The sequence below is a fragment of the Halichoeres trimaculatus genome, unplaced genomic scaffold (assembly GCF_033239565.1).
Source record: "Halichoeres trimaculatus isolate MK-OKI-2021-1 unplaced genomic scaffold, fHalTri1.1 fHalTri1_scaffold_15, whole genome shotgun sequence".
Taxonomy (NCBI): domain Eukaryota; kingdom Metazoa; phylum Chordata; class Actinopteri; order Labriformes; family Labridae; genus Halichoeres; species Halichoeres trimaculatus.
In genome coordinates, this window is record NW_027437193.1 from 18,498,841 (window position 1) to 18,523,753 (window position 24,913).

Here is a 24,913-nt window from a genome sequence, read left to right on the forward strand (position 1 = left end):
TTCTGAGCATGCAGAATTTACAAACTGTGCTGCAGGTATTCAGTATAGGGAGCTACACTGTAAAAGCTTTGCATGTCTACTTTTGGTGGGTTGTCACATCATCATCTGTCTCTAATGATGTCTGTGCTCCATCCCTTTGCTTCAGATTCAACACCTCAGAAATGAGAGGATATCATCAAATTTGACAAAATTTTTCAAAAGGTCAAGGTATTTCTGATCTACAGAATAACATAATGCATCAAGATACTAGATTTTTCTTTATGGCCACAAGCCAGTTTTGCACATATGTGTATAAAGAGTAGAGTAAAATATTTTACTTAAAATGTCAAAGGTTAACTGCATTGTAACAAAATGTCTATAAAAAAAAACACTCTCCTGGTCACTTAAATGATGTCACTTTTGTGAATGTAATATTTTAGGAAAGCTCTGAGGGAAGAACACTTAAATACAAATGTCCACCTAGACTCAGAATGAACTCCAGTGATTCTGAAGGTGAAAAGACAAGATCAGTGTGACCTCATGTTCATCATATCTACTCAGAAAGATATCTCTGAAACACCTGGAGGGAATTTTAAATTCTATGTGTTGGAAATCTCTCCTCAATTTACCTCTCACATACCTGTTAATTCTGCCGTTGTTATAAGAGTTTGCTGACATTCATACTCTGCAGAGGAATACATAGAGAGAGAAATGGCAGCTTTGTGCCTGTCCTGTAAATGGTTGTGGTATAACCTATAAGGCCTAGTGATATTGTTTTATTTGTGGATTTTTCAAGATAAATAATTTTTCCAATCCGAGTCCAAATCCGATACAGAAAAACACATTCTATGTCTAGTCACGGTCTCATTGTGAAGAAAATGCAGATAAATGTAGAGCCCAACTTGATAGGTTAGCAAGGCTATTCTGACTTTTCGAAAGTCTATTTTCTTAATTTAGAGACTTCAAAAGGGGGTGTCTTGTTTTTATCTTATTTTGATAAATTCCTTGTTTTTTTCCTGCTGTCTTTATTTGTCCATGAGGCAAGGCCTTATCTTGTTTTAGACATACCTGTTTTAGGTGTCAAACAAAGGATGTGTGCATCTCTGCATCACTGTGCTCCTATTCCATACTGTAAGCTTTAGAGTATGGTGCAAGGCTTTCGTAGTTTACTCTCTGACCTAAACAGAAGGGTAAGCATCATGTAACCAGGGGTGGGGTTTAGGGGTGCGGGCTCGACTCCCTTTAAAATCTGATAAACTGCACCTCCCCAAAATCCTAAACTATGACTGGTCATTTTCTTTTTCAGAAGCAGGACTTGTGTTAAAATCACCTGTGTGGGCTGCATTGTGAATGGCAGAAGCCTTTTTTGAACTAAAATGATGTAGTGCATTCTCCTCAGTGAGTGCTTTGAGTTGTTACTTGGGACAGACATCTTCTTTTGTGTTCTTGAGAGTTACTCAGAGGAAAAAAACAAGTGTTGCTGCTCCGGTGTTTCTTTTTAAAGCAAAAAAAAAAAGAAAAAAAGAAAAAAAAGAGCATAACATAAGTACAAGTGTTATAGGTTTGGCCATCCCATTTACACATACCCCTCTGCATTGAACACCTACCAAAGAACACGAGTGTCAAGTGGTGCAGTATGAATTTTATTTTTCAAGTGCCAAATTGACAAGAGAAGCTGTTATGTGTAGGGAACAGGAAACGATACTAGCAGATGGTAAGAAATCTTGGTATGCTAAGGGGTTAAAGTTGGAAATGTACTGAAGGGACTGCCCACTTAAAGCTCTGACTGTAAAGCTTTGAGAACTACAGCTTATAAAAGAGAGGAATCTAAAAACTGTGCGTAATGTGGTTTGAAGGTAAAACCTCAAACTCACTCGGAGTCAAGTACTTGCAACTACGTCAGCGATTAATTAATTCTGTGATGAGATGCTGTTAAGGTGTGCCATTCCTCTGCAGCCACATGAGTCACTGTACGGTAACAGATACGTCATGCAACACGTTTTGTTTTCCACATCAAAATTGGTTAAACCTCAGAAACAGGAATGTACAGGAAGGCACTTGCTCCATTTGATCCACTTCAATCCCAGGGTTTATGTCATGATTTCCCCTCTGTTACCTCTCTCCAGTAAGGACTTGTCCAATCATGAGTGTACACAAAAAACAAGAGTCCAGACTCAGGCCTTTTTGGATGTGTAAGTTTTATTACCAATGAAAAACATACAATACAAAAAGAAGGTTCAAGTAGATAAGGTAGATAAATAGTGTAGTTACTGAAAAAGTTTCCTTCACATTGTGCTGAACTGACTAAAACCTGGTAAAACTAAAGTGAATTAAGGCCTTTGTGGTCTCAGGTTGGCTGGAGTTCACTGAAGTGGAGTCCAGTTTTACAGATATGTTGTAAAATATTATAGAGCTGATATCAGTGTATTATACACAAATAATGTAGAAACACAAACACGCACACACACACACATTGCATACAGGACATCCTTCCAAGGGGGACATACAGGTTTACATTCTGCAACAATTTAGTGATAGATGTTTTTTTGTACTCTTCAACGCTCAAAGGATGATAAATTTGCATTTCACCAAATAATAAAAAACAACCCCTAATTCACATCCTTTGAAAATCTGCACCATATTCTTCAGTCAAAATGGGGGAATAATAATGTGCCCTTTTGAAAAATGTCAATGCCAATTATAGCATCATTCCCTTCAAAAACCTCTCACAGTACCCTTCCTTCATGTAATCCAGGTTCATTCTGTCTGAAAATACACTTCACATCATTTTCATTCCATGACAAGAAAAATGAAAGGCTCAAATACAATATATACATTATTACTCAATGATGATGACCCAACTTGAGGACCCTTACCTTCATTAGCTCAGTGCCTGGAAATATACTAGTGTTTGGACAGTGTGTGTAGAGGGATAGCTTAGTTACCTGAATGCATGAAAGCTTGTTAATCCAAGCTCTACATTCTCTGTGGACGCACTCAGACTTCACCACCGTTTTAAAATTCAGCAAGGCAGAAGCTTGACTTCTTTTAGTAATTATTTTAAGTTAAAAAAAAAACAAAACAAAACAAATAATACTGACAATGCTACACTGACTAGCTAATCAGAGACTTTAAAATATTCTTAAATGACAGAAGTCACAAATAAACATGATAGTCTAAGATAAAGGATCTGAGCACACTCTTCATATAATTTGAGGCTCTCAGTTTATATTTCATAAAGAAAATCTGATGTGAGAGAAGCAGGATGAGGAGCTATGTTACTAGCGCCCTCTCAATGCTCACGAACTACAATATCAGCCACTCCGTGCACTTGACTCAGCTGTTTACAGTCCAGAGACGCCACCAGCTTCCTGGGCCCGGGCTGGGTGGGGATGAAGTGCTCTGTCAATGTCACAGTGGAAAGACCACCAACGTCACTGGAAAGGAAACACAAGTTGAATATAAGTCAGGGAGGAAACATTAGGGGAAGTGAGTGGTTAATAGAAATGTGGCAACAAGAAAGAGTAAGATGTCACATGTTCTTACCCGACGACTACTTCATGGCCCCTCTGTAGACCCAGACCCTCCACTCTGAATATAACTCCTTTCAGCATACGAGGCAGAGGGTTGGTGAAGGTAATCTTGGCTGCCATCTCTTTACCAACCACAGCGTCTCCCAGAGGCTGCAAGAAATTAAATCAAAATCAGCTGCAGTGACAAAACTTTCCTTTAACTTCCTTACAGTCAGCATGAAATGTAAGAATGAAACAAAAACATACTGTGATGTTGAGGTCAGGTGTGCGGAGCCTGAAGGTGGTCTGGTTGGCTAACACTTGCTGGGTCTCAGAGACCCTGCCAGACAGGGTCAGCATCAGTGCTGCCTGATCCACCAGCTGGTTTTGGTACTGCTGGTAAGGCAAAGTCCACTCAATGACCTTTTCTGTGGACAGGTTGAAAAAAAAAGTTTAGTATCATTATTTTTTCTTGGCCTAAATTACAGACTGGAACTTTGAGACTGAATTGTAAATCGCAAGCTGGTCCAAAATTAGTAAAGATCACCAACATATTTCATCTTCTTCATTAATTTCAAGTAAAATGTAATGATGCAGATATTTTTTAGGTAATTCCTGACCTTGTTGAGCAGTGACTTGAGGAAAATCCATTTTTGAGAAGTTGTCTCAGAAAAAAAATCTCCTTAGTTCCAAAACAAGAAGATTTTAAGTTATTTCTGTATGTTCTTTGTATGGTTTTGGTCTGAGAGAAGGAGTGGCCTTGGTCTGTTGCCTTATGACTTATACAGCGTGCATTCTTAACATCCTGACCTGTAGATACATTGGAATAATGCCAGCAGCCCAGTGTAGCACTTAAAATTAATGGTCTGTAAAACAAACTCAGCACAACCCAGACATTTTAGGGAGTTTTGATAAAAAAATACCCCTGACATAATTTTACAATGAAGAAGGAGGACATGTCCAGGCAAAAGAGGATGTATGGTCACCCTAACTACCTTCTAGCTTGAATACATCTATTGACAAACTGTTTTTTTTTTCATATTGAGTGATATACACAGACAAGAGATTTTTTTTCCCCAAATAAAAGAAATATGTCTTTTTGTTGTCAATATTCTGAGTGTTTTTGTTGCTGCATGCATCCTTTGTTGTCTTGTATCTCCAGAAGCTTCTGTGAGCGTTTAATGTTAGCTTGCTTTTGGAGCTGTAATTCTAGTTTGTTCCAATCGTTATCTAGAGGCAGTACTAAAATATCTATAATCTTTTAAAGAGTTGGAAACCAAAAATAATTGCTCTCATGCTATGTGGGAGCAAAATATAGAACCTATAATCACAAAACTAAGCTACAATACCATCTTGATAACAGTTACTAGCTAGCACAAAGTTGATAAGAGCATTTAGGGCAACACTAGCACTCATAAATGTCTTTTTAGCTGTCTTTAGCTATGAATATCTAGGCATCAAGCTGTTAAGTACTACTCCTACATTATTTTTCATGGTGTAACTGGGTTTTAGGCTTTTCTTTTTCTAAAAACAGCTCCTTGCTAGCTCCCAATGATGCTAATGAGGGGCGTCAATCTCGATAAAAATGGCAAATCTGCCATAGGGCCTACCATAAAAATGGTAGACCCTAAAAGAAAGACAGTGTTAGTGTTCTCTTGTGAAAAGTAAAGTTGGGTGGGTCTGACACCTAAAGCAACCTCTTTACCACACATGTAGTCTTTTATTCTGCTGCTAACAGCAGTTTTAGGCTAACCTTCATGGGGTGACAGCTCCACCGGCATCTCCTCTTTCTTGATGGTGCCTTTCAGCACACCAGTGTAGTACATGACGGCCACATGGCTGTGCAGAGTGGTCCGGCGAGGCTGAGAGCTCTGGTTCTTCACCAGGATCTTCAGCTTAGCGTCAGTGCCCATCTTGGGTCCTTCACCATCCATCTTTACCTCCACGCTCACATCTTCCGCCATGGGTGAAGAGTAGGCATCTGGCTTACTGCCGTAACGGCTGGCAGTCTCCACAGCGATGCGTTCCTCTTCTGAACCTTTTAAAAAAGAGGAGGGGAAATGTGTGAAGCTCATTTGTCTAGTGGGTCAGGATTTATTGTCAGAGACAAGAGATATGGTACTCAGCCATCCAAACAAAGCAAACAGAGGTGCATATTTAAAAACTAAAAGATGATTTCTGGGGTCAGATGACAGGAATCTCTAAAATGTAATAATCCACTCCATAAAAATGATCAAAACATTACTTTGTAAGGCAGGTCAAGGCAGCATACTTGTAACTCTATCTGATTATTAAACATTCATCTCTGGAGAAATGCAATTAACAATTTCACTACACTCCAAATACCTTCATGGTGTTTATACAGGTGTGTGATATCTGCACGCTCATCAGAGCCCACTGCTTTAGTGCTGATGCAGTGGCCCACAGCCTTCTTCTCACTGTGGATCTGACTGAAAGTAGAGTCTGGGTTCCTCTGCCAGAAGATCTTGTCACTGTTGACCTGAATGAGAAGTCACAGAAAAAAAATCAGTATGTATCACAGAAGTTTATCCTTTGTTGTCTTCTTGATTTTCTTTAATGTAGTGGATAGAGAAAAATGTCTTCTTTTATATCCTATGAAGAACAAAGGGGAGTCTTTTCTTCTGATCTTGAGATAATTATGCATGCTGCAAGCACACAATCAAACTGAGGCCTTTTCTTTTATCGTTACCATTTTTGTTAAACCATCTTCCCCCTTCTTCTCAAGATTTGCTGAAACTTAATTACAGAGCTCTTTCATGTTGTCATTTCCAGCACTCACCTCAGCGAAGACGAATGGCGTGTCGTGTTTGAGGTAAACCTGGCCAGAGCGGATGGCGCTGACAGAGGCAGGGCCGCACCGAAAGGTTCCCTGGCTAGTTTCCTGGGGAGTGGAGTCAACAGCCTGCCAGCCTCCATGACCAGGGGGCAGGTCTGGTCTTGCCATCCAGCAGTCGTTCCATACGTGGAAGTTCCTGAATAGGATTAAACTGTTTTAATTTCTGACCTCCAAAAGTGTCATGAAAGAGGGGGGTGAATGTTTTAGAAAATCTCTTAGCAAATGCTGAATTAAAGCAAAAAGGTATCTTGTTTTGTCTTTTCTTTTTATTTTTCAAGATTTGTCTGTAGTAAAATGTGTTTGTGAGTAAACCCAGAGGGTGCCTGTGGCCACATTTGCTAGTAGTGCTAATGACTGCTCTTTTGTTGTTTAACCAGCCTTGAGATGCATTGCAGCACAAACTGTCTTGGAGTGTAGGCTTTTATTCAAGGAGGACAGTAGGGCATGGTGTGCATGATTAAGTCACCAAGCTGAACAAGTTGAATTTTGGTACAACAGTGACAAAGGATCTCAACGCTGCAAAAAAGGAACTACAACACTAACTTTTTGACCCGACAAAAAATCTTGAAATAAGTATGCTACATCGAGAAAAAAAAGGGGGTCTTGGAAAGTATTCCCAAGTATTTGAACAATAGTATCTATCTATCTATCTATCTATCTATCTATCTATCTATCTATCTATCTATCTATCTATCTATCTATCTATCTATCTATCTATCTATCTATCTATCTATCTAGTGTTAATCAGAGTGTTACAAAATGTTGAAACAAGTTTTATACTGATAAGATTTTTTGTGAGAGAACCTATTTATCTGTTTTTGATAGTTTTATTCATTACTTATATTTAAGATCCCCTGATAGAGACAAGACATCTTCAATTTGGGACTGTACCATAAAATGACGAGTAAAACACATCAAAACAAGAAAACAAGGGCAAATATCTAGCATGTCAAAATGAATTTAAACATTGGCAAGTGGGAACTCTATTTGCAGTTAAGATGGACTCAGACCTCAGCATTCCTGCCTAAGAGCTTAATTTCTATTAATCTAATGCCACTTTAATTTAGGTTAGATGCTTTCTCTCATAGCTTAATTTATTTTACTGAAGTAGTTCAAAAGTGGTAACTTAAACATGGCAAATTTCACAAAAAATGTCAAATGTTCTTCAAACACATTTAAGATTTGTTTGACTTCAGTTTCAGGGACAGGTGTTCAGGCTATGCAAAAGCCATATCACATCTTAAAGTGGCATCAATCATCTCCTGGACATTTTAAGAACATGCTAGCAGATGGATACCAGATTAACCTCTGCAGTCTGAGAGGAGTTGAAAATAATTGAAAGAGCATGATGCCTTCATGGGCTGGTTTCAAGTTAGAGCTTCAAGAGCAGATCTTTACATACTGAGCATTCCTGAGGCATGAATTCAACTTCAGGCCTCTTTCTGAGCAAGGTCATGTTAAGTAACACCTCTTACCAGACAGAATCACTATTGAGGTAGTCGATTGGCTCCATATTCTCATCCAAATAAACATCAGTGGTGAGGGAAACATCGGTATCATGGGCAGACTGGAAGTTGGTCACACTGCGGGCAGGTATACCAAGACAACGTAGCACTGGAGTCAAAAATGCACAGAGAGAATGAGATTAGCCGAAAATGAATTATGTTCCCACACGCTAACATGTGAACATGACTATTCCAGGCACTCCTGCTAAGACAGCATGTGAATGGTTGTATGCAGACTTTATTATCCCGGCTGAATGAAAGCAACACATGTGGCTCTATCAGTGACAAAAGTAGGAGGTATGGCAGGAATGCCTGTGCAATGTATTTAGGGTGTATATGAGCTATCAGCTGCAAAGTTATGCGCTAAGGTCAGCTAACTATCATGTGAGGGATCCTGCATGCACGTACAATGAATGAAGTATTCTGTTGCAGAGCAGTGAAAGCTAATGGAAAGAGCCTGAGGCCATGATTATGATCATTGGACCGTTTATCAAATTCACAAAAACTCCAGGGAATGCAACACTCCAGGTTTTCTGTGGCATTTACCCATACAAACACCATCACATGCTTTTCTGCATTTTTTTTACTCGTTGTTACCTGTTGTGGTGACCCCGGAGAAGACCCAGCACTGTCCATATGACACAGGCGTCCCATCGGCGGTGTGGTATTTCCTCAGGATCTCCACACTGCTGCTCCACGCTGCAGGAGAGACTCCATCAGAGTAGTCTCCAGACCAGTTCCCCACCAGGACCCCAAAATCATCCTGGGCGTTTATCTGAAAAGGAAAAAAAAAAAGTGGTGCAACAGTGAATTACAACCAAGTTTATCCTCCTGATTTAAGTGACCTGAGTTCAGGTGGAATTTATGATACAAAACATACGGAGTGTATTTTTATGTATTTCATTCCTGGCAGAATAGACAAGGCTTCGGAATTTTATATTGTAAAAAAAAATCGTATATATAAAAAAAAAAAAAACACCAATAAAAAGTCAACTGAATGAATGAAACATGTGCACTTGGACTCTTGACCTCACCATTTTCTAATATCCTGGCTTATGCTAAGAAGGTAGTGAGACGTTAATATAAATTCAAACTCACCATTGCAGATATGACTCTAACCACATTGATAGGATCCCCTCGGCCAGATGCAGGCATGTCGCTCTTCTCCAAGATAAACAGACATGCTTCCAGGACGCCCTCATGGAACTACAAATCAGAAGCAAAGGCAAATAGTTCAGTGAAACGGGCATTCTGATCCTATTTCAGAAGTAAAACAGATGGCATGGTTAAAAGTCATTTCATGTAATCGACAGATAAATAAACCATGACGACAGTTACTTAAAAATAACTGTGAACAAGTGTTTTATACACTGTTAAAATTAGACCATTCGGTCAGCGTCTTTGCTTAACAGGTTTTTATATGTGTAATACACATTTAGTATGTACGCTTAAAATATGTGAATCTGATTGGTCAAAACTTCTTGACACTGGCTAACACTCTTTTAATTTTGAATAGCAAAAGCTATATCAGGTGTGTCCGGGTTATACATAACATTAAGGCACATTTGACAGTTGACAGTGTTGCATAAACATACATTTACTCTAGCATGCTAAATCAGTCAGCTTAGAAACATGGTGCATTTTATATTGTTCAGTAAGTAAGTTAAGTTACAGACCTGGTGAGAACTTCCCCAATGCTGTGTCTCAAATCAGATATTTCTTTCATACACTTACATGAAGTACACTGTGTACAGTATGTACATACTAGCACAGTTTTTCTCCTCATTAACTACAACTATCAACAATCGTTTGATCCATTCCTGCTCCTTCCACTACGTAGCCAAAACAGCGACCTTTGAGGGTGAGAAGGGTCCAGCATTTCCAACTCAGCTTTTTGACTGTTTTTAATGCAGCAGCTGGGAAATCAAAGTACATCATGTTTTTTTTTTTTTTTTACTGTCAGTGTGAATGCACTTATTTACTCAAAATAGTGAGTATAAGTTCAATTGTACGTGATTTAAGACACAGCTTAAAGATGCTATGAGGAGGATCTGTTTTAATTGCACTCCCTCGCTACCTTCTGGCCCTGACTCTCCACACATTTTTGTAAATTACTTTAAGTGAGGCATGTGTTTGTTTTGGAATTAAATGGAGATCTTATGGAAACAAATTTTCTTTCTTTTTGCTGGATACAACACGCTGAGGTAAGGGACTTATCAACACAGTTACCTAGTGCTATGGTTTAAAACGTGACATCAAGCAAACGTAGTAGCTAGCTATATGGTAGCGACCTCAGCAGCCTGGTGCTCTTACGTATCTGTAGGCTAACGTGACAACAAGTCAACACTGTCAGGTTGTAAGTAGTTCAGTAGTTGTTTATATTTAGGGCAGCTGACAGTCCAGTGCTCAAAGACAAGTGCTTGATGTGTAATGTTAGTAAATCCTGGGTAGCTATGTCCTGCCAATCATCTACCAAGCAGAGCTAACATAATCTCACTTTTCATTTTATTTATAGACTCTAAAGTTTGAACCGACCACTTCAGAATAACTGCTGACTGTGGGTTGGAATGAACATTATCACAGATGGCTTAGCCCCTGTGTAATAGAGTGATAGCGCCCAAGCTAAAGGCTAATTAGCCTTTAGCTTGAGCTGTATCACTCTCCTGTTTAGCTTTCTTCTGCTCTTCTGTCCTTTTTCTGTGTTTTATCTCTTCTCACTACTAAACTTAGTCAGCCAGAATGGTGTTGTCACAGAGACCTAGATTTTGGTCCTAGTCGACCCGACATGGAGGCTAAGAGGTAGCAATTTAAAATAACCTATAACCAGTAATATTGGCGCTGATTATCTCGTCTTAAAGTGTGGATTACTATCAGGCATATATCTAGAAAGGAACCTTTTTCAACATCGCTTTCAAACTCCTCACAGCCCCTTTAAGTGTCTGCTCTCTACAGAGTTGCTGAAAACATCAAGGGAAAGAGCATATTTAAAGATCACTGAAAGTTGTGACTCCAGCCTCATTATGTTTCAGTGACAAACAAGATGGAGAACTAAATGAGGACAAAATGCAATGTATATATATATCTACAGAGCTACTGTTTACTTTTTGTTTGTTTATAACAAATCAGCATGCGTTTGATCGTGACCTTGAAAGTACATGCTTACGTCAAAGTTAATTAGCTTCACAGACTGATGAGAATCTGTTACCATGACAGTGTTTAGCTGTGTGTAAAATAAATTAATAAATATTTTTAATCAGTAAAGTGAGCCTGAAATCAATGTGTGTTGCCACTTTGTTTATAGCTTCAGTTGGCAGCTGGGTAATAAGTAAGATGGCGCAAATAGTAAGCAGGTGATTGTGTGAATTAGACTCTCTTTAAACTGAGACAAAACCTCTCATTCCCATAATTAGGTCTAATTAAAGGTTCGTATTCCCAGCGCACCTCCTCCATGCACATTATTCCTGACATAGAAAACACAATGCCAACCCCCTAAGGAAAATCAGCCAGCGTTTTCAGAAATTTAGATCCATACCTGTCCGTAGTTCCATGTGCGGGCGCCTATTTGTTTCTCTGTGCCGTAGTAGAGCCTCCCAATGTCATTCAGAACATACTCCTTCCTCTCCTCCTCGTTTTCCATGAACACTGTGTCCTCTGGAGAGACATAACAACATTACTTCTTCATACTGTGACCTGGTGCTGGCAGTGTAACAGGGTCCAAAACAGGGCCCTCACAATATTGTTCACACTTTCTTTCATCCTTTTTCAAAAAAAGGCATGGACACACAGTGTTAGACCACTGTGACACAGAGCTTTCCTCTTCTCCTGAACAGTAGGATGTGTTTTAATTCCATTGACTCTGGTCAAGGTTTCGGCTTCCTCCTTGTCTGTGAGACTGACCCAGACTCCATGCTTTATTCATCTGTTCTGTGACTATGGTGCTTAAGAATGTGCTCTCTTTTCACAGATTAAGAGAAAAAAAAGGTCCCAAAGGCCAGGAAACTGTTAAGAAACACAATGAGCCCATGGACCTTGTGGGGCCCACGTTCATTTATGGGAAACAGCATGTTTTGAGTGACATCATCACTGCAGACTTGGGACTACTCCCCCGACGCAAGCTTCAGAAATCTTTTTCTTTTTTAAATCTCTTTTATCTCCTCATGTTGCAACTGGGACAACCAGTGAGTAAAGAAACACAGAGAAAAGAAAGAAAGGAAAGGCAGTAACAGCCAAAGAGTCTTTGAGATGGGCACGAGAAAAATGCAGTGGAAGGAAAAGGTCTGAGAAAATCACGAGGGATGGCTGAGAGGAGAAGGGGAAGTTATGCTTGGGAGGTAATGGGTGGAGGGAGAGTGAAGAAAAACAAAGTGTATCTTGAGATTTTACGGCAAAACATAGAGGGAGGTGAAGCTGATAGCATCTGGCAGCTGTGATAATTGTGGTTTTCACTTCTTAGTCAAGATTCCTGCAATATTGGGTGAGGCAGGCACACACAAACAAGAGGATACAATAACAAGGAGGAGGAGGAGGAGGAGGAGGAGGAGGTGGAGGCCAGAAAACAGAGGGATGGGGAAATGGAGAGAGGACTGGGTCAATAGATGGCAAAAGAAGCAGCAGGATTGGATGGGAGGGGCCTTTAAAGTCAGGAAATACACATGGATGCAGTAAAAGCGAAGGAGTGGACAGGTTGTCACCAGCTGCAGGATTACTGAGAGCTTGCCCCGTGGCGTTTTTTATACAGTAATTGTAGGATTTTTACTTTTATGAGCATGAGGCAGAGATTGGTCTCAGGAAAAGGAGATTGAAGGAGTAAAGAGGAGATTGGGCTGGCTGCCAAGAGCAGCAACGCCATAATGAAAGACAGAGTTTCTCTTTATCAATTCCAGGCCTAGTGTTTTTTATACATGTATTTGGCTGTGCTGCAAATAAACTTCTTTCATTGAAATATCCTGTGTGGATGGTTTGCAGTGCCTTGCAAAAAGAAGAAACTACTGTAGGTGGAATAAGAAATAGACTTCATTTCCTGACTTTTTATTGACTGTATAAAGTATAGCATAGAAAAATAAAAATTGGGACATGGTTTGTCTTTAGGTGAAGATATTTTGGAAAAGAAATTGAATCTGAGGTGTTAGAGGATGAATATTTTCAAAATGAAAACCAGTTTAGTCTATTAAGTGAGAACAACAACAACAAAAAAATACAAACATGATTTTTCTTGAATGTGGATTGCTGGTGAGAGCTTTTTTAACCAATATTTCAAAGTTAAGAACGACTAGGTCACCAACAATCATGCTTCATCTGTGTCAGAGTGTTTAAGGCTATTGTCCTGTTTAAGTGTAACACGGTGGAGGTCTAAAGCAGTCAGAACTACAGTTTCTACTCATGGAAGCAGTGGCAAAGACTTGTTTTATAAAGGAGTCAAGCTCTATCAATTTTTCTCTCCATTAAATTCTGTTTTCTGCAAGCAATAAATAAACATATACACATATTTTAGTAGAATTAGATCAGTTGAATTTAAATCTGAAAACTGTCAAGGAGAAAAAAATATTGACACATTAGAGAGACTACCTGTTTGTTTCAGTTGCTTGAGCCAGCTGATGGAACTAAACTTATAAAAAAAAAAAAAAAAAAAATATTTTCACACTCTGCATGTGAGGGTAAATTATTAAACTTATGGTGAAAAAATGATTTCAAAGTAATTAATTTATGATTTCTGCCAAGCTGGAAGAGGCTAAAGGTCTTCACCTTATCCAAATCCAAACAAAGCTAGGTTGAGTTCAGAATTTCCACTATGGTCTAATTCAACAATAGTCTGTTAAACCAGAAATGAAACTAATACTAAGAATTCTTAGATGCTTGTCCAATATTAAAAACGTATAAGAAATTCACTGAAATTGAAAACAAGCCAGCATGTAACAAAAACAAAATAAAATGAAGTTTGCTAGCTCTTTGAACCCAGGGCCAGCTTAAGATAGAAAAATGTAATCCAGTTTAATACTGGAAGAATCGTCTTTATCTTCAGCTCATGTTTGATATGGAAACCCCAGTGAATACCTCTGATCTCTCTCTGATCTTGTGTTAAACAAGCACAAACACAAGGTCAGGTCATCTGATCTGAGGTAGAAAAAATAACGTTTTTTTTAACACTCAAATGATGATAATTTATAATAAAATTGTACAAGAGTCTTTTTTCCCAGCTGTTGAAGCATTCAAATTATGACAGGCAAATTGTCAGTCTTGTTGCTGATGGTCTCTGTGGCTCATTAAGAGACGTCATGATTAATTCTAGCCTCTTTTCAAAAACCCCTCAAGAGGGCTTTGAGTCCAGCCATTAGTTTTATCTCACCCACAAAAAGCAATCTGTTTAAAAAGCCTCCAGAGCAAAATCATGTTGGCCAGGGAAACTTAAGAGGTGGCATTATGTCAATTGTATTTTCTAAATGGTTTCTGCTGACCAAAGAAAAGACAAAACGAAAACAGAAAAATCAATAAGTGCATTAAAAAAAGAAGTATGTAAAATGGCTAACCTTATCCCCCTGAGAGCAGTTTCTTAATATGTTCGATTTATGCTCCCAAAGTATAAAAAATCAAGTCCATACGTAGAAACATTTTTTGGTTGTTCCAATTTAAGATCTATTACATGTAGTGGGCACACTCTGTTTGCATCACAAACATAGTTCAGTGATGCATAAGTGGGATAACTGGGAGTGCCAGCAGGTTTGAATCTTATCCAGCAGAGTTACATAACCCTAGAGTTACACACCAGGTCACGGTGCAGCGCTTTGATGGACAGCAACATGTTTATGGATGGACTTGGCCTCCTTCACCCTTGTGTAACCTTACATCGGGATTCCTCCCAGAGGTGTACCCACAATACTGACATGAAGCCACTCTGTTCCTGTATTTACTGACAGAACGATGATGCTGCTCACAGGCTGCTATGTTTCCCTCACAGTTAGGCTGCAAGAGACAGTCTCTTTGCAGCGAATCCTGACCCTTCATTTATAACTTTGAAGGCAGCATGTTCCTGAGATGTTATATAGAGCTGTCTTCTCTCTCTTCAATCCTCTCCTCTTATCACCCTTGGCTTGTCCCCTTTGCTTCTTCTCCTCCACATTCCTGCCATTAATCTTGTAAACTCTCAGCCCACTCACACCCACTGCCAAACTTACCTTCACACCAAGGGTTGAAGAGAATGACGATGTGCTTGCTGGAGTTGTAAGTAGTTGTTGCTTCGCCCTTTGTGTAGTTGGTTGTCACAGAGAGCCCGTACAAGCCAATCACAGCGTTGGCTGGCGAGTTGACGGACAGCTTGATCTTATTGCCGTTATGCTCGACAATCTTGGCCTCCCAACGTTCATCCTCCAGGTGCTCCACCAGGGGAATGATGATATGGGTGCCTTTGGACACCATGGGCAGTGGACCTAAGCAACATAGGGTACATTTGAGTCATGTGATGAAGAAACAAAATGGAAAATCCTAACAGAAATCACAGCAAACAAAGGAGAGGACAAGACCATAGTCACCACTTGCATCAACCTGCTGCTGTCTTTATTTTTCCATTTATCTTATAGCCACTTTCTCACTGTGGTAAAAAAAATGTTCGGAGAGGCTTTTGTAACAGAATCAGGGGAGCGGTTCTACTCTGCTATTAGCCTAGCTAAGCTAGCTAAGCTAACAGTCTGGCTTTGGCTTTACATGTCACAGAAGCTGGGATGTTAGTATTCATCTCCTTTAGGCCTTAACAAGATTTTTCTGTTCTTTTTTTTTTTTGAGTGTCTGGAGTGCATTTGATGTGAAACTTTGTTAGCTGAAATTGCTGCATCTGTTTTTTGCAAAATGAATGAAAACAGAGTTCAGAAAAGATTTTTTTTTTAAAGAAAAAGAAATACCCAAAACTCTGCACTTAAAGCACAGGAGAGTAAAAAAGTTTCTTCACTTAATGGAGTGTATGTGAATGCATATGCACACAAACATTCACTTCTTGTTTCTCTATGAGTAGAAGTTTCTTTTTCTCTGACCGAGGATTCAGGTCATGCAGCAGCTTGAAGTGCTTTGAGATCCCTCCCTTTTACTTATCTCAGCTAGCTCTGGAAATTGGCTTCAACAAAGACGTGGCGGTCGAAGGATTCATTGCAGCATCTTGTTGAGAAAAGAGCAAACACTTTCTTTTTTTTTTTGTAATCAGAGTAGTTGTAAGTCAGTTCCCACACAGCCATATCAAAGTAGGAAACCACACGCATCACAGCCCTTCATCCGGCTGTGCACGGGTTGTCTGAGCAAACATTTCAGGCCCGTGAAGCCTCATCACACATTCACACACATCTCTGCAGAAACACATTTGTAAATGTTTCATCAGTGACTATTAGCTTGGATGTTTCTTTTTGAAATCACTTGATGTTTTGCAAAAGGCTAACAAACTATGACAAGCTGTGAGTTTGTACTAATTTTAATTGCAAACCATTGACTTATTGGATGCTTTCCTCTCAGCTATTTGCTTTGTGACACCCTGCTAGGCTTTAGCTGCCATTTGCTCAAGCGAATATGGAGTTCATCAAGAAACCATTGTTCTCCATCCGACCACAGCCAGGACTTCCTTTCTCATCTCTGCCTGTTCAAAAGGAAATCAATGAAAAAAACACTCTCTTTTCTGCTGGAAAAACCTCACCCATACTGAAAATCAACTTCCTAGTTGACTAAAAATAACAGCTTAGGAAGTGACAATAACACCCAGCAACACTTCAACTCTTCAAAGAAGAAGAAACAAAAGCCTGACTTGTGTCAATATTTCTAGTAATCTGTTTCATAATTTCACTTTTAGTATCAAGTGAAAGCAAATCTCTTCTCTGTGGTGATGTAATGGTCTTGTGTCCCCAAGCACATAGAGGATCAGTGCAAAATGAAGCCTGTGAATACCAGGGCGAGGTGTCCGGTGTCCTGGAGTCTGGAAACTGTTAACACTGAGGAGTATTGGGTGGAATCCAAAACTTGTGGTGTGGTTCTGGCTGAGCTGCTGCTCTATTTAAATGTGTGAGCTATGTGTGGCATCTTGACCACATTTCACATGCTTTGTTCGGAATCAGCTGCTCCTCACTGTGTTTCTCACAAGCCTGTGAGTAAAGCTGGATAAACGAGAACTCCAGAGTTTCATCACAATACTGTTTGCTGTTTTATCACAGTTCATATTTTTCAGTCTGTTCAAACGCATGTATTGTTTTCTGCATCTGTCATATGTTTTACTACCAAGCTTAAACATTAGGCCATTGAAAATATAAAGAACAACTCTGAGTTTCACATTTTAATTCTTGGTTCATGTATGATAGCAAATTTATCATTGTTTCTCTACTTTGAGTCTTAATATCTTTGAGCTCCAGATTCCAAGCATTCTATGTACCTTTACTTTTGAACCGTTTGACCAATGTTCACTAGCAAGGTGTTTAAACTTGTTACTGTACCTGCCTTTTAACAATCTGTTTCAACTTGAAGTCTGTTCCTATTTTAAAGAGGGGTTGTGAGAGATAGGCTACGTGTCAGACAGCTCAGCCCCTTTATTTAAAATGTACCAGAAGAATCAGCAGGTATGTGTCACCTCTGCAAAACATCAGTGCTAAAACAAAATAATGATTTTTTTTTCATATTCATTGTAAATTTAACTTGATGTTAGTATTTGGACCAGGGGTTCTTCAAACTAGCTAAATCATAGGCTGCTAATGGACTAGATTTCTTGCTAATTTCCTGGCTAATTTCTCTATAAAAAGGGTCAAGCTAACAGACTTTTTTGGCTAACTGTTTTAACCACAAGTCTTAAACTTAGCTAACAACTATTACCAACAACTCTTACCTACTATTAAACAGTTTAGTTATTTCTTTGGTTCAGAACTTGAAGTGGATTATTTCAACTATTTAGGCTAGCTATTAAACTGTTGGGCCAAGTTCATGCTAACTTTAACAAACTTTAATCCATCACGAAAAACAAGTCATGGTCTTTAGCTACTGGAACATCTGTAAACTGTTTTAGCTGTAGTTTAAATGATCAGCATGTTTATTTTCATCCACTTTTCTTTCATTGTAGTTAATAAAATTTTTCTTTTTCCTTCCTTTCCCCCCCCCCAAATTTTTGGTTTATAATCCTCTTCAAGGATGTGTCTTTAAGGTGTTTGGGCAACTTAAGAGTAAATCTTCTGCTTAAGGAAATTTGATGCAGCCCAGTACAACAAACTGTAATTTGGGTTTGACCCCGAAACTTTAGGGCTGATATAAATCATTGATTTTGGTGTAAGGTGTGATGGCACTCACAGAGACAGTTTAACCATCCCATACCTGTTTTCAGGTCCAGATGCATCTTGTGAGTATCAGAATTGAAGGGCCTGCTGAGCTCCACCTCCATCTGGAAGGTCTGTCCTCTGCGGATGATCATTTTGTCCCCATGGAACAAGTCGGTGTGGTGCTCCATTCTGTTCTGACCCTTCTTGGTGCTCAGCAGGTCCACAGAATGCACCAACAGCTTCATTTCTAAGGATACATTTAGGAAAATGGTTTGACTCTGATATTTCCTGTATTAACTTCAGACAGTAACAGAGGCCTGTAATGGTACCTTCCATCTCTTTTGCTTCTCCATTCTCCGGCTTCGGCTTGGTTGGTTCTGGGGCTGAAACCGCAGCTGGGGTAGGGGTCGGGATTTTGATCAGTTCCACTTTATCGGTGACATCACAGGCGGTGCTGTTCTGGCGCTTACAGCAGCAAGGACAAATCTTCCTGAACCAGCTGCGACAGCCACCTTCATTCTGGTCCTTATCCTCCTTCCCAATGCTCAGCTCCACCCTGGTGGGCGGGGCAGCTCCGGGGAAACGCCCCACATCAGCAGTGCCTCGTACTGTCAACCGCTCACCTGGCATTCTGGGTGGAAGCGTGGAAAATACATATCAGATCCAGGAGTAAGTCAAGTATTAAGGTATCAATCATGTCAAAGCTCCCCAAGAGTTTCGAAATGATGACAAACTTAATTTTGCATAAAGACTGACTCATTATTTTAACTCATTTTTATGGCTTCACCAGGCTTCAAAATGAAACTACCTGCCATGTCACAGGTAAGTATCTCAAAGTATACAACCGTTTTCTGAAGTTTAATCAAAAACTTTCACAAGATGCACACTGTAGTATTTTCACAAGGCTATAGATTTGAGATTTGAAAAACAGAGCAAACCACACTCATCTCATGACATGAAAAAAGTTTGGGGAAGTTTTCTGGAATATCCTGGTGACTAATTTTGAAGCCATCATCTGCAAGTTGTGAACCCTTGTAACAGTGGTAGTTATGATTCCAAAAAGTTTTGGCTGGTTTTTGTTTCTTTTCCTTGTAGTTATGCTTTACTAGGTTTGTGCTCTCCAAAAGAAAGACTTCTCATGGTGGTCTGTTCAGAGAAATGTATACTCAGATCTTGGATTTGTTGTTTTTAAAATGAAATTTAAAGCATGAAAAGATGAAATCTCAGAGAACTGTAAATAAAAGCAAAGTCATTTATAACAATCAGTGAGATGTGAATAGATGTTGGGCAGCTCATGGAGCTTTTGGAGCATGCATTGCTTTCACTCTGCAGAGGTCATTTGCAGTTTGCTCCAGAACATTTCATCCCAACAAAACTTTGTATTCATAACAATCTGATTAAACAAACTTTCATCCACTTCTTGTCCCTCTCTTTCATCTCTGCACCCACGAACAGCCACTTTTCTTTAACTTTTTTCCCACAATTACCACGTTCCAGAAATGCACCCTCTTGGCCTGCTGGATTTCCCAAATCATTCTGGGGTATTTAGTCTTTAGTCTTTGTTGGCTCCACTTGAGAAATCTCACATACCTCCTACATGCAGCTGGACTCCATCTGCCTTGCCCCAGCTGTTGCAGTGATGTACTTTGTGTGTATATATCTTGGCGTGCACATATACTACTGTGTGTAGGTGTCCAGTACAGTAAATCCTATGATTTATCTCACTGTCACAACCCCTCCCGCACACATTGCCCTGATAATCACGGTGAAATTAGATCATTTGTCACAGTAAAGACAATCCTGTCCTTCCTGCACATCTGATTTAAAACCCGGGTCAGATGTCACCCACCAAATGTCAACATTAGGAATGTGATTTTTTTTTTTTTACAGGAATAAGAAAGCAGACAAAGGAAGACTTTTCCTTTGATCTCCTATTTTCTCTCCTTGTTCTCACCAGATGCTACTCAAAGCCATGGCTCATACGTGTCTGACATTTTGAGCTGCCACTCCTACAGAAGATAAATCCATATCACCAAAACATTAAAGCAGCCTGGGAGTTATGTTAGCTCTTGTAAAGAACGTATAAACTCTAATGAGCAGCACTAACTCAGAATGCGGGGGAATCACGGGGTCGTTAAGATGATGCAGGGTTTATGTGGCACTTATTCTAATGGAAAACACAACACTCTTCACTGAGACCCGCCTCTCTAAAGAGCTTTTGTCTTTCTTTCAGCATGAGCACAATACAGAGAGACTAATTTACTTTTTAAACAAAAATGCCCTCAATATGTACTCACTGGTCTTTTGCACGATGGATGATGAAATAAATGTCAACATCCTGATCAGTTTATGGATTGTAGACACAGTTTAATGAAAAAAGAGTAGTGTTCTTGCTTTTCATGCTAAAAAGTAAAGACTGATGGAAAACAGTAAACACATTCAGATGAACATTCCTTCGTGAAATCTCAGTTTGTTTTCTTCTTGGAAATTTGCCAAATCTAAATCAGATAGCTGATGCCAGATTGTTTAAAACAACCTCTCTAATACTGTGATTTACTTAAAGCTTTGTAGAAAAGGAAGCTTCTTGGCTTAAGCATGACAGACATATAAGAGGGGTTTATAAACCAGAAGGTGATAACTTCTTAAAGCAACTCTGCACAAATCAGTAAAACTTTTCCAGGACGTGCTGTTAAGGCCCTTTACTTCTTACAATCTATGTCACCATATTGTTGTGTTTCTTAAATTAATCAGCCTCCACTGATACCGTTGTTAACCTGGCTTAGTCACCTCAGTGGTCTTTGACAAAGAAAGGAGGAAAACAGATCTTATACTTTCAGTATGCATGGTTTTTATAATGCAATCCTATTTTCCATCATAAGTAGTTTTTGATTTTGGAAGGCATTTCACAACTCCCCTAAGTGTCCTAAATCCCACTTTAGGAATCGTTGCTCTAGACTACATGCTTTAGAGGCCAAACAGCAACCTTCCTTTCATTCTAAATGAAAATCTGTGAAACTTGTTTGCACTTTTCTTGATTTGGTTTTTAAGTTCAAACCAATGTTGTCATCCAGAGTCTGAGTGGCTTTGGCTGCTGTCCCCATGGACTCTCTCAGTGTCTTTTTTGTGTACTTATCATGAGCTGTACAATAAATGGACACAGTCACCGTCAGAGTTGTGCCAGCTCATATGCAAAGTGAGGTAGTTCAAAGTTCAGTTCACACCAATTTAAATGAACTAGTTCATGTTCATAGTTCATTTCTGAAAACTTTGAACTTCGTTCATAGACTAAAAAATGAACTAGTTCACGGGTATTTTTTCTCTACAACTTCTCTTTTGTTGTAAAGCTATCAATACTTTAATCCTTATCCCTCAAGCTAATTCCCCAAATAAATGAATCCCTTTATGCTATTCACAGATAGAAAAATCATTACCGGATTTGTTGAACTCATGCAGGATGATCAATTCTTGATGCATGGAGAGTGTGGTAGAGGTATACCTGAGTTCTGTTGCCGTGTATCACAGTGCTTGGCACTTCTTGGCAACTCCCATTAACTCACCTGCCCCTCTGATTGTGAACTGCTGCTGAATGCCCTATGAATTTCGCTCATGTTCCTGTTCATGAGTTATAAACTGAGTGGTTCAGTTCACCGTTCATGGAAGTCTGAGCACGTTCAATGAACGCACAGTTTAACTTGTTCATACACAACATTGGTCTCTGTGACATCACCCGTGTGTTTTCTGAGTTTTGAAGAAAATGGAGGTTTTTCGTACCAGGCTTATAACAAGTTTTGGGGCTTTTTCTGGGTCTTGGTGTGTGTGTGTGTGGTTTCTGGTACTTCCGGAGCTAGCCTCAAGTGGACACTTGATGAACAGCAGATTTTAGAACTTTTGTGTTGCCTGCATAGTTTTACACCATAGATTGCTGCTTGGTACTTACAGAGGTCTTTCTTAAATCCTCTGACCACCTAAAGCACTTTTACACAAGATGTCACAAACACCCACACAGACTGAATCATACACTGAGGGCAGAGGCTGCAACATAAAGTGCCCATCAACCCATCCCACTCACCCACCACTGGCTTTGTCATGAGAAACAATTTAGGGTGCAGTGTCTGACCCAGGGACACTCTGGCACGTAGACTGCAGGAGTTTGGACAAACAACCTTCAAATTGTGCAAAAACTGAACTGTCTCAGAGCTGCAGCTGCTTACACACATCCAGGCTTCTTTGGACTTTGAAAAGAGCCATAAAATAAACTTTCCTGAAATCACAATCTCTCCACCTTCACTTTCTCGCTTCACACAGTGGCTCAGATTCACCAATATGCCAAATCTGTACCCTGGTTTTGAGCAAGTGGTGATCTTGAGTCAACATCACAGTGCTCGTATGGCATATCATCAAACTTAGATAAAAGACTAAAAGTTTTAATAGGATTATGAATTGACTTGGAAGAAGAAAACCAAAGGCAAACGTAGGGGAGAAAAACCCACATCTATTCTTAGTTTCAGTCATAGAGCCCTGATTTGATGATCACTTTTGGTCAAACAGTATTGCTGCACACCTTGTTATTAATGCAGCACTTTGAAATAAAACTAAAGTTGGGGCTGATCTGACGTGTCATCTGAAGAAAGTCCCTGCACCGACTCACAGGTGAGCAGCTGTCAGAGTCTCTGGTGTTACACTTTATATTGATTCCACTGTTAAATACTCTCACAGGTCATCTGTCAGGCTGAGTCTCTGCTTTAAAGAGAAAGGCAGTGATAGTGAAGTTATGTGGAGTAGTTCAGAGGGCACAGCAGCTGAGGGAGGGGAGGCAGGGAGGGGCACTCCCAGTTTCAGATACTCAAAATCCATGTGTGTAAATATAAATGAGTGTGTGAGTGTGTGTGTGTGTGTGTGTGTGTGTGTGTGTGTGTGTGTGTGTGTGTGTGTGTGTGTGTGTGTGTGTGTGTGTGTGTGTGTGTGTGTGTGTGAGCGTCACTCCTGATTTTGCAACTCCTCATCTTCCTGAGTTCATCTACTGGTCAGATAACATCCCCTCCCTTGAACTGTTTCCATATCGTCTAAATATTTGGCAAAACATAGGTTATTATTGTGGAGGACACAATGGGTCATGTTGGTGTTGCAACATGATCCCCACCCAAAAGTGAGGTCACACTCTGACCTTTACTCCGCAGCCTGATCTCCATCTTTAACTTGAAGTAATGAAACAGAGATGCTGTTGAGGTGAAGTAAAAAGGCTGAACAAGCTACAGCTGATTTCTGTTTGAAAGCTGAAAAATGAAACTCATTATATCCTCCCTCAGCACCCTCTGGGTGACATGATATCTGGGGTGAAGCAGTGTCGGATGCAGTCTTAATTTGCACAGAAATGCTGCATTCGGTTGTTTTCTCCCCAAGAAAAGCTCCCAAGACTATTTTCTTTGTAATTTGTGTCTTCCAGCCCTTAAAGAAAACATGTTATCTCCCTCCTGCACCTTTGGTGGCCCAAAATTGCCCAATTAGACTCATCCACTCAACCTCAAATAAAACCTTGAAAAGCCATTCCACAAGATTAATTTCCAGCAGCCTCACTCTTCAGTGCATAAACTGAAATGGATTTTTAATACAGCCATCAGTCGAGCTTGAAAACAAGAGCTTCTCCCTTCATCCTTTCTTCCCTCACTCCTGCCTATCACTTCCACATGTATCACTTCTTCCATCACGTCGTGCCCTCTCTGCCCTTCTCCTGTCTCAGTTAGTGTTGGCATGCCCGCTCTGTTGGTATGCCCACTGGCCTCAGAGATAAGCACATCAAGTTCAAGGCAATGTTTCAAACAACAATGCAAGGCCTGTTTGTCTGCTGATTGTAGTAACAGAAATAATAAACCGATAACACGCACAAAAATGTAGTTAAAGAGCAGTAAAAGCCGTGAACGCCAACCGCAGCTGGTTGGACACAAACAACACAGCTGAAGGCATGAAAACAAGACATTTTAGAGAACAACACAACAGCAAACAGACTTCTTGGAGTTTTGAATGAAGAGCGGACCTCCCTCTTATCAGGAGAAACCAATCAGGGAACGTAATAAAATCAATTTGAGTTGCACTTTGGATTCTAAAAAAATGTGTAGTAGAGAATGAAGATGATCAGGATCAATACTTTGATTTGTGTTGATATGTTCTGATCTTCTTGTGTCTTTTCCCTGTTTTAGAAATTTGGTATTGATATTGTGATATTTTATTCCTTAAATAAAATCTAAAGTTTTTAATCAATCAGACATATAATAATGAGTCCTAATATTTTTGTTGTTGTTTATGTTGTTGTTTTTTACTCTATTTGTTGTAATTACGGCTTAGTTTTTGTTCGGAGGCCAATTCAGTAAAACTTCATTGTCAATAAAGCATTTAAATTTTGAATCACAAAACACCCCGATTTATTGCTCTGTGGGATTGGACACTCTTTTCCCTGAAGATGACGATCTAAACCTATAACTGCTTATCTGAGAGACTTTCCCTGATCCACAAGAAACCGTTATGTCACGCGCGCACCGCTTCAAGTTCACAGACCCTCTTCCTCACGAGAAAGTACTTGGAAGGAGAAGAAGTGAGAGAGTCTTACTTTATCTTCGTGGCTTCTCCTCTGGATCAGCGATGAATCCTCTGCGTCGCCCTCAGTAAGTTTCCCTCAGCGTGAAACTTTTGGAAAGTCCTCTCTCCTCAGCCGCTCCGCTCCTGGCTCAGAAATATTTATATGCCTGTCCTGGTATGTAGCTTCTGCACGGTACTTTAAGCTGATACACACGCTCACACACATAC

The 24,913-nt window shown here is 39.8% G+C and overlaps 1 protein-coding gene across 1 annotated transcript; it reads right to left on the bottom strand.

Annotated features, from left to right (window-relative positions):
• Positions 1–2,219: 2,219 nt before the first annotated feature.
• tgm1l1 (transglutaminase 1 like 1) lies at positions 2,220–24,913 on the bottom strand. The gene is made up of 14 exons (XM_074687754.1): positions 24,717–24,913; positions 18,445–18,746; positions 18,171–18,362; positions 15,023–15,274; positions 11,386–11,504; positions 8,952–9,059; positions 8,451–8,628; positions 7,824–7,962; positions 6,292–6,484; positions 5,838–5,991; positions 5,245–5,529; positions 3,759–3,919; positions 3,526–3,662; positions 2,220–3,416 (listed from the first exon to the last, which is right to left on the bottom strand). Exons 2-14 carry the CDS (start codon positions 18,743–18,745, stop codon positions 3,272–3,274), a joined length of 2,364 nt encoding a protein of 787 aa, XP_074543855.1. The 5' UTR covers position 18,746; positions 24,717–24,913; the 3' UTR covers positions 2,220–3,271.

Bases quoted from the DNA above. Each gene is read 5' to 3' on its own strand.
- tgm1l1 (XM_074687754.1), bottom strand. From the start codon at position 18,745: ATGCCAGGTGAGCGGTTGACAGTACGAGGCACTGCTGATGTGGGGCGT. The intron at 11,505-15,022 runs GTAAGTTTGGCA...ATGTCTCTCCAG, and splicing joins CTTCAACCCTTGGTGTGAAG to AGGACACAGTGTTCATGGAA. The intron at 3,920-5,244 runs GTTAGCCTAAAA...ACCTGTCCACAG, and splicing joins GGAGCTGTCACCCCATGAAG to AAAAGGTCATTGAGTGGACT.